This window comes from Caretta caretta, chromosome 2 (genome assembly GCF_965140235.1).
Source record: "Caretta caretta isolate rCarCar2 chromosome 2, rCarCar1.hap1, whole genome shotgun sequence".
Classification (NCBI taxonomy): domain Eukaryota; kingdom Metazoa; phylum Chordata; order Testudines; family Cheloniidae; genus Caretta; species Caretta caretta.
This window is the reverse complement of record NC_134207.1, coordinates 179,566,326-179,579,820: the sequence shown is the minus strand read 5'-3', so window position 1 is coordinate 179,579,820 and position 13,495 is coordinate 179,566,326. Positions and strand designations below refer to the sequence as shown.

The 13,495-nt window shown below is 40.1% G+C and overlaps 1 protein-coding gene across 3 annotated transcripts in view; it reads left to right on the top strand.

The window, feature by feature from the left end:
- Positions 1-13,292, top strand: part of NME8 (NME/NM23 family member 8) — a 39,196-nt gene extending 25,904 nt beyond the window's left edge. The window contains exons 12-16 of one of the 3 annotated variants that reach the window (XM_048839197.2): positions 494-638; positions 1,629-1,736; positions 3,337-3,488; positions 9,771-9,915; positions 10,804-13,292. In XM_048839197.2, the coding sequence (XP_048695154.1) occupies positions 494-638; positions 1,629-1,736; positions 3,337-3,488; positions 9,771-9,915; positions 10,804-11,041 (788 nt within the window). In that variant the 3' untranslated portion in view covers positions 11,042-13,292. The remainder of the gene's footprint in view (positions 1-493; positions 639-1,628; positions 1,737-3,336; positions 3,489-9,770; positions 9,916-10,803) is intronic. The other 2 variants (XM_075125618.1, XM_048839192.2) reach the window with 2 other exon arrangements.
- The last annotated feature ends 203 nt before the right edge of the window (positions 13,293-13,495 follow it).

Sequence of the window (13,495 nt, the reverse complement as noted above, 5' to 3'; positions counted from 1 at the left end):
TAAACTTGAATGTCTAAAGTTAGGTACCTAAATCCACATTCTTCAAGCTCATGACCTCATAATGAATTGGGTCATGCTGCTTGTTGGTTAGGCTTTGCTCTTGAGAACGAATGTGTGCAGAAGGGTTTTTAAGAAAGTGTAATTGCACGCTACATATGCATAAGCAGTCTACCTTTCCTATATATTAGTCAGGCACATCTTCAGAACCTTCAAAGACAGAGAGCTAAATCAAATTAAATGTGACTTCTCTACATTCCTTCCTTCCTTCCTTCCTTAAAAAGGCAGAAAACTTCTTGCTGAGTGTCCAAGCAATGATTATTGGACCCCTATAGTTTGTTACGAATTATAGTTTTCATATTCCAAAATGAACAAGTTAACTCTTTTGGAAAACTTTATAATGAAATGACTGGAAAAACTATAATATGGAAATATGACAAGTACAAAATGAACTAAATGATGACAATCCAGCACTATTTCAATGTTTTATATGTAGATTCTATTCTGAAAAGGATTAAGGATGATGGCTTTACAATAGCAATGCAAAGGGAAATAGTTCTGACAGAAGAACAAGCACATCAGTTTTACAAGGAACATGAAAATGAAGATTTTTTCCCAACCCTTCTAGAACACATGACAAGGTACATTAATTGAAAGGCAGCAAGTTTGAACTTACAAATGGAAGCAATATTTTTCACAATGCATAATAAACATGTATAACTCATTGCCACAAGATACAGTTGTGTTCAATGTGAGTGAAATGAGTTTTATGGATAATAAGAACATTCACAGATACATCAGACATATTATCCAGAAGCTAGCTACCTCTTGATAGAATTCACTCAAGGAATGACCCCACCCCCTGTAGCTGACTAGTTCCAGACTTTAAGAATAGTTAGGTTTCTGAATTTCACTACAGAGCTGGGGAATAATTAGATCCCAAGAAAGTAAGTCATGGCAAAAACAGTATTTGAAAAATCAAAAGTGTTTTTATCAACAGTATATAAAAACAATAATAATGATTGTTCTAATTCAGCCCATTAACCCTCCTCTACTCACTTTTATTTTCTCCCCAAACATCTGACAAATATCACTCATCCTCCTATGTTGTCAACAGAGTATGGTAAGTAGGTGTGGCTGTCACTGCAGTGAAAATGTTCCCTCAAGCAAAGTGACAACAGTCATTTCAGGCAGAAGCAATTACAATTTCCAAAGAGTTTGGCCAAGACTCTTCTCTCCAACATCTTCACAACATTCTCTATGGTACTGGTCTGGTGATCTGGGGAAAAATCCTGGCTCCGTAGAAGTTAATGGCAAAAAACTCCAATTGACTTCAGTGATGCCAGGATTTCACCCCTGATATGTAAGTTGATGACATCCCCTGCATCTAATGGCACTGTTCAGTAGTATGTTCATTTAAATTACCTTCACCCAATGCCCTGCACCCCTGCCCAAAAATATAAAAAATTCACCGGAACTTCAGCTTTTTAACTGTATATTGGATTTTAAATCTCTCCAATGTCAAGGCACCTTTTCCCTGGCTACACTGAATTTAATAAAATTATTTTAAGAGATATTTTAGGGGTTTTTTTTCCAATTGCTTTTTTAATACTAACCATCACATTTAACAGTGGTCCAACCCTTGCACTTGGTTTAATACGAGAAAATGCTGTACAACGCTGGAGAGATTTACTAGGCCCAAAGAGTCTTGAAGAGGCTAAGGAGAAAAGTCCAGCCAGGTAGTATTTGTAATAGCTATACATTATTCATAATCTGCAATATACATCCATAATCAATGTATACATTTAGACCCCAGTGTAACCAATGTAACTATAATGCTGTCATCTGAAAAGTGATATGTTTCTGAAAGTTTTTATGATTTTCTTGATTATATAGTGTAGCACATACAGCATCAACTGGGTTTATAAAAAACAACACATGGCTAGTAAACATAGTGGAAAGTTCAAATTAAAAAGAACATTGTATGCAAGATTTTGAAGAGAAGAGAGGGATCTGTTGAGTCATAATGATTAGTTTGATTTATTTCTGTGATTTACATAGCTGTCAGCTAATTATTTTCTATTTTCTAACTGTTCATTGATTATATATTACTCTGGATGATATATCTGCTTGAAATTGTTTTCTGTTTTACTTATTCTCTTCTTTGAAAAGTGTCCTATGTCTTAGCTAAATTAAATTTGGGTGCCTTTGTGTAAGTATAGTGTTCTATTTATGGCTCAGTTTTCTTTTCAGGTATACTAATTTCTTGTAAATATCGTATCAATAATTATGTTAGGTACTTCAGATAGTGTTTGTAACATTGTTTTCAGTAACTGTTGTGGTATTAAGACATTCACTCACAGTGTCTGTCATCTATAGCAGTGGTACTGTTTATCATTTAGTAAGACCTGTTGTTAGTGATCATAATGGGAATTAGTGACTAGTTTAAAAATTGCAGTATTTATAGCTAAATGTAGGTAAACTGCAATTAATCTTCCAAGTCCAGGGTCTTAGGTTACATCTGTGCTATAAGCTAGGGGTGTGATTCCTTGCTTGTGTTCACATATTCACACTAGTTCTCCTCAAGCTAGAACTAGTATACATAGCAGTGTAGCTGTAGTAGTGTGTGTAGCATCAGCAGAGGCATGGCTGAGCTGTGCCGAATACATACCCACCAGTTTCAGGAGGGTTTGTACTTGGCGTGGCTCAGCTGGGCCTCTGCTGTGCTACCCGTGCTATGCTGCTATTTATACTCTGCTATACTGCTATGTATATTTGTTAGCTTAATGAGAACTAGCCCAAGTATGTGTACATAAGCAGAGAATCACATCCTGAGTTCATAATATAGACATAGCATTAGTATCACATAAAGAAACAGGACACAGGAACGTTCTAAAGTAGTTGAGCATTCACTGGTGGCAGCAGACAGGAATGGAATTTTCAAAAGCACTTAACGACAGGTTTCAGAGTAACAGCCGTGTTAGTCTGCATTCGCAAAAAGAAAAGGTGTACTTGTGGCACCTTAGAGCATAAGCTTTCCGATGAAGTGAGCTGTAGCTCACGAAAGCTTATGCTCAAATAAATTGGTTAGTCTCTAAGGTGCCACAAGTACTCTTTTTCTAAAAGCACTTAAGTAACTTAAGCTCATAAATCCCATTGAAAGCCAAAATGATTGGTTTAGAATATATTTATTCATTTCAAAAGGTTTGTAAGTATCCTTTGTGCCTCCAGTGTCCACCATCTCACCCCTCAAAATTAACATTAATTTAGGAGATTCATAGGGATACTTATGCATGAAAATGTCATGTCATTGAACAACCTTGTTTTAATAATTGTTAGTTTACGTTCAGAGTATGCAGTAGAGAGTGTACCTCTCAATCAGCTGCATGGCAGCGCATCACCTGGTGAAGCTAAGAAGGAACTAGAGTTCTTCTTCCCTGTGGAACACACTTTGGCAGTTATCAAACCCACGGCTGTTAAGGAACATAAAGGTAAACATTCTAGAACAAGCATACCAAGCCTGTGGATCTCATTCCAAAATAACTGTGGACCTCATTCCTACAAAATATTAGCAATATAAAATTTGCAGTGAGTTATAGCAGATCAATTCTTTTTGTCTTTCCTAAATGCATTTGCTATATTTATAAACCTTCTTATAGGCATGAAGTCATTCTTGATGCTGCCCCACTACTGACATTTGATTAGCCCAGGGGTCGACAACCTTTCAGAAGTGGTGTGCCAAGTCTTCATTTATTCGATGTAATTTAAGGTTTCACATGCCAGTAATACATTTTAACGTTTTTAGAGGGTCTCTCTCTATAAGTCTATATTATATAACTAAACTATTGTTAGGTTTCAGAATAGCAGCTGTGTTAGTCTGTATTCGCAAAAAGAAAAGGAGTACTTGTGGAGAGACTAACAAATTTATTTGAGCATAAGCTTTCATGAGCTACAGCTTACTTTGTCAGATGCATTCAGTGGAAAATACAGTGGGGAGATTTATATACATAGAGAACATGAAACAATGGGTGTTACCAGACACACTGTAAGGAGAGTGATCACTTAAGATGAGCTATTATCAGCAGGAGAGCGGAGGGCGGGGGGGAGAACCTTTTGTAGTGATAATCAAGGTGGGCCATTTCCAGCAGTTGACAAGAACATCTGAGGAATGGGGAGGGGTGGGAATAAACATGGGGAAATAGTTTTACTTTGTGTAATGACACATCCACTCCGAGTCTCTATTCAAGCCTAAGTTTATTGTATCCAGTTTGCAAATTAATTCCAATTCAGCAGTCTCTCGTTGGAGTCTGCTTTTGAAGTTTTTTTGTTGAAGAATTGCCACTTTTAGATCTTTAATCAAGTGACCAGAGAGATTGAAGTGTTCTCCGACTGGTTTTTGAATGTTATAATTCTTGACGTCTGATTTGTGTTCATTTATTCTTTTACGTAGAGACTGTCCAGTTTGACCAATGTACATGGCAGAGGGGCATTGCTGGCACATGATGTCATATATCACATTGGTAGATGTGCAGGTGAACGAGCCTCTGATAGTGTGGCTGATGTGTATAGGCCCTATGATGGTGTCCCCTGAATAGATATGTGGACACAGTTGGCAATGGGCTTTGTTGCAAGGATAGGTTCCTGGGTTAGTGCTTTTATTGTGTGGTGTGTGGTTGCTGGTGAGTATTTGCTTCAGGTTGGGGGGCTGTCTGTAAACAAGGACTGGCCTGTCTCTCAAGATCTGTGAGAGCGATGGGTCGTCCTTCAGGATAGGTTGTAGATCCTTGATGATGCGTTGGAGAGGTTTTAGTTGGGGGCTGAAGGTGATGGCTAGTGGCGTTCTGTTATTTTCTTTGTTGGGCCTGTCCTGTAATAGGTAACTTCTGGGTACTCTTCTGGCTCTGTCAATCTGTTTCGTCACTTCAGCAGGTGGGTATTGTAGTTGTAAGAATGCTTGATAGAGATCTTGTAGGTGTTTGTCTCTGTCTGAGGGGTTGAAGCAAATGCGGTTGTATCGTAGAGCTTGGCTGTAGACAATGGATCGTGTGGTGTGGTCTGGGTGAAAGCTGGAGGCATGTAGGTAGGAATAGCGGGCAGTAGGTTTCCGGTATAGAGTGGTGTTTATGTGACCATCGCTTATTAGCACCATAGTGTCCAGGAAGTGGATCTCTTGTGTGGATCAACCTCAGCCTGGAAACTATCCTTGCAACAAAGCCCGTTGCCAACTGTGTCCACATATCTATTCAGGGGACACCATCATAGGGCCTAATCACATCAGCCACACTATCAGAGGCTCGTTCACCTGCACATCTACCAATGTGATATGCCATCATGTGCCAGCAATGCCCCTCTGCCATGTACATTGGTCAAACTGGACAGTCTCTACGTAAAAGAATAAATGAACACAAATCAGACGTCAAGAATTATAACATTCAAAAACCAGTCGGAGAACACTTCAATCTCTCTGGTCACTCGATTACAGATCTAAAAGTGGCAATTCTTCAACAAAAAAAAACTTCAAAAGCAGACTCCAATGAGAGACTGCTGAATTGGAATTAATTTGCAAACTGGATACAATTAACTTAGGCTTGAATAGAGACTCAGAGTGGATGTGTCATTACACAAAGTAAAACTATTTCCCCATGTTTATTCCCACCCCTCCCCATTCCTCAGATGTTCTTGTCAACTGCTAGAAATGGCCCACCTTGATTATCACTACAAAAGGTTCTCTCCCCCCCCCCTCCGCTCTCCTGCTGATAATAGCTCATCTTAAGTGATCACTCTCCTTACAGTGTGTCTGGTAACACCCATTGTTTCATGTTCTCTATGTATATAAATCTCCCCACTGTATTTTCCACTGAATGCATCCGATGAAGTGAGCTGTAGCTCACGAAAGCTTATGCTCAAATAAATTTGTTAGTCTCTAAGGTGCCACAAGTACTCCTTTTCTTTAAACTATTGTTATATGTAAAATAAATAAGGTTTTTAAAATGTTTAAGAAGCTTCATTTAAAATTAAATTAAAATGGAGATCTTATCAGTTTAGTGTGATCCTTGCCCTTGCTTTTCCTTGCTGAGTTTTCCAATGTCTGGCATGTATTTGGATACTTTAAGTTGCACACAGGCTTCTGAGTGATCAGTTGTTAACTGGCTCCGAGAGGGACAGAGGACAGATTTCATGTGTGAAAATACCGGTTCACACAGGTACGTGGATCCAAATGCTGAAAGCATTGCAAACACAATTTTCTTTAAACAGTTAAATTTCATTGGCCGGGACATCCAGCAGGTCAGAATAGAGGTCCCATGATCTCTCTCAGTAGCTTCAAGTGCACTCCGCAGATCTATAAACTTTGATGCCCACAATTCTGAGCTTTTTAACTGAACGAGCTGCATTTCAAAATCTTCAACACCCATCCACTGAAATACAGACAAATCCAAGTCGCTTTCATTGAACTTTTCAGGTTTAATTAGAAAAGAAAGCATTGTGCCAAATCACTGGAAATTTTGAAATCTGTCAGAAAATTCTGATTCCAGTTCTTGCAGGTACATTCCAGTCTCATTGACACTGACGGTGCAACATGCCAATAGCTCTTTTATGTGTTGGAAGTAGCGGAAAGTCGAAGTTCAAATATCCCAAGAAAAAACTGCTAGTTTTGCAACAAATACTTTCCAGGCTTCATAAAGATCCAGAACCATTTGCCCTACACCTTGGAGACAGAGGTTGAGTTCGTTTCGGTGAGCAGTGATGTCAGTTAGAAACATGAGCTTACATAGCCATTTGTCATCATCCAGTTTGGGGTAGTTTTGTCCTTTTTCCGACAGAAAAGCCTTGATTGCATCAAAACAGTTTACAAAGCACACCAAAACCTTGCCATGACTTAGCCACCGAATGTTGCTGTGAAGTGGAATGTCGTTATAAGCACTGTCCATCTCTTCTAGCAGTTCTTGAAACTGTCTGTGAGTCAAAGCAGATCGAGCAACAAGGAAATTCGCACCACTGTATTCATCACATTATTAAGCTCTGAATTAGAAATTTAAGCGCACAGGTTTTCTTGATGGATGATAGTGAAATTTGACTGTCGGGTGGCCAATTTGATCTTCAAGTAACTTTACAAATTCCTTCAGTTTTCTGACCATGGCAGGTGCACCATCTGTTGTCATGTAAACTATTTTTCTGATGTCAACTCCTCGTTCTTCAAAATGGTTTACAAAACTTTCCACTATATCTTCCCCCTTTGTTGTGCCATGGAGGGGTTTTAGGCAACAAAGTTCCTCTTGGATTTCATCGGAAGTACAATATCTTGCAACAACTGCGAAACGTGGAACGTCGTTTATATCCATGCTCTCATCAACTGCAACGCTAAACACTGCTGTGTCTTTTAATGCAGTCATCTGCCTTTCGTTAATGTTTTCTGCCATTTCGCTTATGCTCCGGCAGAGACAGGCAGTTCTTTTACTCTAGATATGATCGTATCTTCATTTGGCAAATCATTGAACAAAACCTCCGAACTGCTGAGAAACTTCTTTTATAAATTCGCCATCTGTAAACAGCTTTCCGGTTTTTGCAATGCACTGTGCAATCTTGTAACTTCCTTCTGTGGCTTGATTTTTACTTACACTTAAGCTTTTAAAAACACTGCTTTGCTTCTCATATCCTTCTACTGCCTTTTTGATCGATTCAGTCTTGTCTGCTTCATCAAGAAAGGTTTTCTCATGCTTCGTTTCAAAATGTCGTTGAACACTTGATGTGCGACAAACAACACTTTCACAACAGAAAGCACAAACAGCATGGTCCTTCTTTTGAATAATTCCAAATGTGTCTGTCCAAGAAGGCTGAAATGAATGGACATCTAACTTTGCTTTCTTAGCTGACATTTTGTCAAATGTATCCCTCAACTGACAGTGGGGAAAAAAATGGAGACAGAGGGCACGCACAAGGTCAAACACAGTACGCTGTTCCATGTGGTCTGATATAAGCAGCAAACCTGGACTTAAAAATATCCCAGTGGCCTGGAACAATTTTTAAGGTGAGGGTGCTGAACTGTGCCCCCTCTTGTCTCTGTCTGCACCCCACACTGCCCCAGGCTGGGGCCAGTGGGCCACAGCTGGGGGTGCCTGCAGAGCGCTGGGCCGAGGCCAGGAGCAGAGCCCCAGGCCCGCGGCCGGTACCCCAGGCAGGCAGTGGGCTGAGCGGGTCCGGTGGAAGGAACCTCAGGCTGGCAGCAGAGTGCCACTGAAAATCAGCTCACGTGCCTCAGGTTGCTGAGCCCTGCATTAGCCAAACTTGCCTATGGTTCCTTCCTCTCACAGGCCACGGAGGTGGAGATGAATTCATGTTTTACTATGAGTGTCATAAATATAAAGGGAAGGGTAAACTCCTTTAAATCCCTCCTGGCCAGAGGAAAAAACCCTTTCACCTGTAAAGGATTAAGAAGCTAAGGTAAGCTCGCTGGCACCTGGCCAAAATGACCAATGAGGAGACAAGATACTTTCAAAGCTGGAGGCGGGGGGGAACAAAGGGTTCTCTCTGTCTGTGTGTTGCTTTTGCCGGGACCAGAGCAGGAATGCAGGTCAGAACTCCTGTAAAGAGTTAATAAGCAATCTAGCTAGATATGCATTAGATTCTGTTTTGTTTAAATGGCTGATAAAATAAGTTGTGCTGAATGGAATGTATATTCCTGTTTTTGTGTCTTTTTGTAACTTAAGGTTTTGCCTAGAGGGATTCTCTGTGTTTTGAATCTGATTACCCTGTAAGGTATTTACCATCCTGATTTTACAGAGGTGATTCTTTTACTTTTTCTTCAATTAAAATCCTTCTTTTTAAAAACCTGATTGCTTTTTCATTGTTCTTAAGATCCAAGGATTTGGGTCTGTGTTCACCTATGCAAACTGGTGAGGATTTTTATCAAGCCTTCCCCAGGAAAGAGGGTGTAGGGCTTGGGGGGATTTTGGGGGGAAAGACGTTTCCAAGTGGGCTCTTTCCCTGTTATTTTTGTTAGATGCTTGGTGGTGGCAGCAATAAGGTCCAGAGACAAAAGGTAAAATAGTTTGTACCTTGGGGAAGTTTTAACCTAAGCTGGTAAAAATAAGCTTGGGGGTTTTTCATGCAGGTCCCCACATCTGTACCCTAGAGTTCAGAGTGGGGAAGGAACCTTGAGAATGAGATATATAAAAAGAAAGAGGAAGCCGTATCAAAGGAAAGATAAAATCTCCTTTAGTCAGAGAAAGAAAAAATGGAGTCGAGTCTTCCTACACTTGCTACTGCCTTTGTTTTTACCTCTTCATCTGGACCCACCACTATTAGAAACAGTCTCTGTTTTATAGTAACAGCTCTAGTGGTTATTTTGATTTTTATATGTCTCCATTCATTTTTGTGAATCTCACTTTTCCCTTCTTGGAACTATGCAGTTTGATCTTACCAGGCCAGCTGGTGCGTGTCACATTTCAACTGTCCAATCAGAGATAATGGGATGAATTTTTTTGTTAATAGTAATTCTTTTTGTGCCATCTTTATGGAAATGTATTAGTAAATGACTGATGAGAATGACTTGTTGCAGGTTTTTAAGGAATCTTGATCTATTCAGGATCTCACCCCTGATTGTTCTGTATTATAAATAGCATGTTTATAGCCAAATATATGAATTAGCCAAATTATATGAATTAGCCAAATGTAAAAAACAAATCTAGCAGTTTCTGGAATTTTTCAAGGTTATCATTTCTACATGTGTTTAAAATAATGTTAAAAATTAAGACCAATGTATTTTTTTCTCCTAGATAACATTTTGCAGAAGGTTACAAATGCTGGCTTTATTGTATCACAGATGAAAGAAATAAATTTCACCCATGAAATGGCAACACAGTTTTATAAGACTCATGAAGGAAAACCCTTTTTTGACCAGTTAGTGAATTACATGTCTGAGTAAGTGTCTGATTTTACAATATTGTGCTATGTAAACGTAGCAGTTATAACTTTGAATTTATAGAGCAGGCAAAATGTTTTTGTTGAACATAAGAAGACTCTTGGAATTCTGCACTTCTTTGTCATTTTCTGTGTCAAATGTAGGGAATTTTTAGAATGTTTATAAAAAGAACTTAAATATTTATTACCTTTTTAGAATACAGTGTCTTTCCTTTATTAGGCAGTGGGTTTCACTTAGAGAACCTGTGAATTACACTGAACTGAATTATGACCACCTTTTTGGATTTGTTCCTCAAAAAAAGAGAATCCTGGGCAACTACTTATGTCTCCCCACCTTTTTTTTGTTTTTGTTTTGTTTTTTGCAAAGGACAAAGAATGGGAAAATAGGCTAACCATCTAACCGCTGAAGTTGTTAGGGAATGAATTGTTTAAGGCCATTGTTTTCCACTTGGATAAACAGTAAATAAGACTTTTTCTGTTCAAAGGGTCTTAAGAATCCAAATTTCATTTTAAATATGTGCCTCTTCAATAGAAAACCACTTCCGCATCTTCACTCTTTCTGCATCCCCAATCTTTCACCATACGTTTCTCCAGGTGGTCTTTCAAATGCAGACCCAGAGGGGTATATGAGGGAAATGTGACTGTCTTGTTAAACGTATCACATTATACTTTGGAGACTTTTGACAGTATCTATCCCCTCACCCTCAGAACTAATTTTCATCCATCTCTAAAGCCAGACATACTCTCTTCCTGCAGTGAATAAGGAACAGTTTTTCCCCAGGAGTTAAATTTTGCTAACTATTCAGTAAAGGGTTCAGTGTTGTTCTATGTTCTATAGTTGCAAAGCTCTCGTGGTACATATGATATTTGTATATCTTGATTTCACAGGGGTCCATCAATGATAATGATCCTAACTAAAGAAAATGCTGTGGAGGAGTGGAGGCAATTAATGGGTCCAGCAGATCCAGACGAGGCAAAAGAGTCTTCTCCTGATTCACTTAGAGCTCAATTTGCACAAGATATTTTGCGTAATGCAGTTCACGGCTCATCTAATAAGGAGCATGCACTGAAGAGCATTGAATATGTATTTGGAGAGATTGATCTGAATAGTCTAAGCCACAACTAAAATCTATCTGTAACAGTTAAAACGTAAGTCGCTAAATGGTTATACATCTATCTGTCCACCTGTGTTTTATGTTATATATAAAAAGCAGTGATAAAATAAACTTTTCTCCCTAATGAAATATTTTGTTACCAATTAGTAACACTCCTGTAGAATGTACCAATTAATTTACTAACGTGTACTAGATCATTCATGCTGGTAATGAGCACGATAGTTATGTTCACAAAATAGTCTTCATTATAGCTCACCCCTTAATTAACTCATATAGGGCTGGAAGGGACCTTGAGAAGTCATCAAGTCCAGCCCCCTATGCTGAAGCAGGACAAAGTAAACCTAGACCATCCCTGACAGATGTTTGTCAAACTTGTTCTTAAAAACCTGCAAAAATTCACCTCCCTTGGAAACCTATTCCAGAACTTAACTACTTTTTATAGTCAGAAAGTTTTTCCTAATAGCTAACCTAAATCTCCCTTTCTGCAGATTAAGCCCATTACTTCTTGTCCTACTGTAATGGGGTCACTTACCTCCTGAATACCTGCTAGTGACTGGCTGTGGTACTGCAGTCCTTTTCTTGCCCCAAGCGCCCACGACAGGCTGCCTGTCAACCTTGGTGGGTCTTCAGTGGCTTGGTATTATAGAGTCCAGTAACTAACATTCTATTTGCCCTTGCTAGGGTCTTCAGCCTCAGCTCTGGGTCCTTTCAATTTGGCTCTTTGTTTGGGCTCCAAAATAAGGTCTGGTCCCATCTTGCATTTTACACCAGTTTACCTGTGGCTGGTAGGGGAACCTGGGCCCATTATAAACAGCAGCTATGCACTGCTTGATTTCCCTTCAGGGGAGGGTGTTGATGATCAACCAGCTGGTCCCGTCCATGCTCTGGCACCAGTTCAACACATTGACCTCACCCCCAAGAATCTGGCCAGCCTCCAGAAGAAGATCCTAGAGTTTTTTCTTGCTGGGACTGCACTGGGTCTTTGCAGGTGTACTAATCCTTCCCATGGGGGAGGGTGGACAAGGCCTGGTCTGCATCTGCAGCCAGGTCCATATCTTCCACCTTCAGACCCTGCAGAAACTCCTTTACACTGCATGTAGTCCAGCATGGAGCATGCTGGCGTTCACCTTCCTCCACTGCCTCTAAGGGCTCTGATATAACAGGCAGCTCTTTTTTCTCCATGCGAGAGGTCTCTCCTGAGACCTCTCTGAGCTGCCGATCTTTACCAGGACCTCCTCAGGACCTGGAAGCTCATTTCAGCAACCAGGTCTGTAGTGGCCTCTGAGGGGGAGAACCTCCTCAAGAACCCTGGCTACACAACCCCCATCTTCTTGTGAAGGTAGTGAGTCCCCCTTGGTGCACTCAAGGATGACCCTGGCTGTTGGCACCAGACTCCGATACCTCTTGGACCCCACAGGGCTTGGTCAATTCATGGCGCTATTGGATCATATTAAAGAAGTTCTGTATTAAAATCACAAATGAGTTTGATTCCCCATAGTTTAAATTCCAGGGTATTACTAATTAAGAGGTCTCTTGGTTTTTGGTACTGTTTCTCTCCCTCTATGTGTGAAACTTTCAAGCTGCTAATTGTGTTAGTACATTCTAAGACAGAGTCTGTTCTCAAAGCAATTCACAGAGAGAGAGACTCAAAGCAATACTCTAACAACAGAAACAGCACCCAGAGACTCCCCACCCTTTTGCTGTATTAACAATTGTGATTAAAATAGAGATAGAGGATGTATGTGGATGGATGCTTGGTGTGGATAATAACTGAATGATCAGGGAGGTGCCAGCCTAAGAATCCAGTGTCCATTGGCTGAAGAAGGCGTCAAGTGGAAATAACCAGAGGACCCCACCGGAGGGCAGACTGGAATCCACCCAACAGCCTCAAGAATGGGAGAACCAAAGAACAAGATAACATCTTGGAGCCGTCAGGAATGTGCTATCTGCTGATGGATTCAGCAACAGCATGATGAAGCAATTCCCATAGACTGGCATAGGAAGAAATTCCTATAAAAATAGACTCTAAAAAGTGAACTTTGGGGTCTGATTCTGCAAACCAACTTCCAGGAGCATCAGATGAGCATCTGACAAGGCCCTGCTCCCTCCTCATGTCCAGGCCACCTGACCAGTGGCTTGGCATGAGCAACTCTAAGGCTGGTAACTATGATAACAACCTTGCAGAACGTGTGTGTGTGTGTGTGTGTATATGAATGAATGAATGTGTGAATAAATATGAGATTGAATGGAATGTCATATCTATAACTAACAGCTTACTATGTTTCTTTCTGTATTCACAATAAATGTGGTATTTTGCCTTTTTTCCTTTAATAAGATCCTGCTGGTTTTTAATTTATTGGTATAACAGCGCTCCACCATCTGCATCCCCTGTCATGTGCTCCTTGCCTCCTGCTTCTCTCACTTTCCTTGTACAGGTCCTGCAGGAGGGTGCTCACTTCCCACTT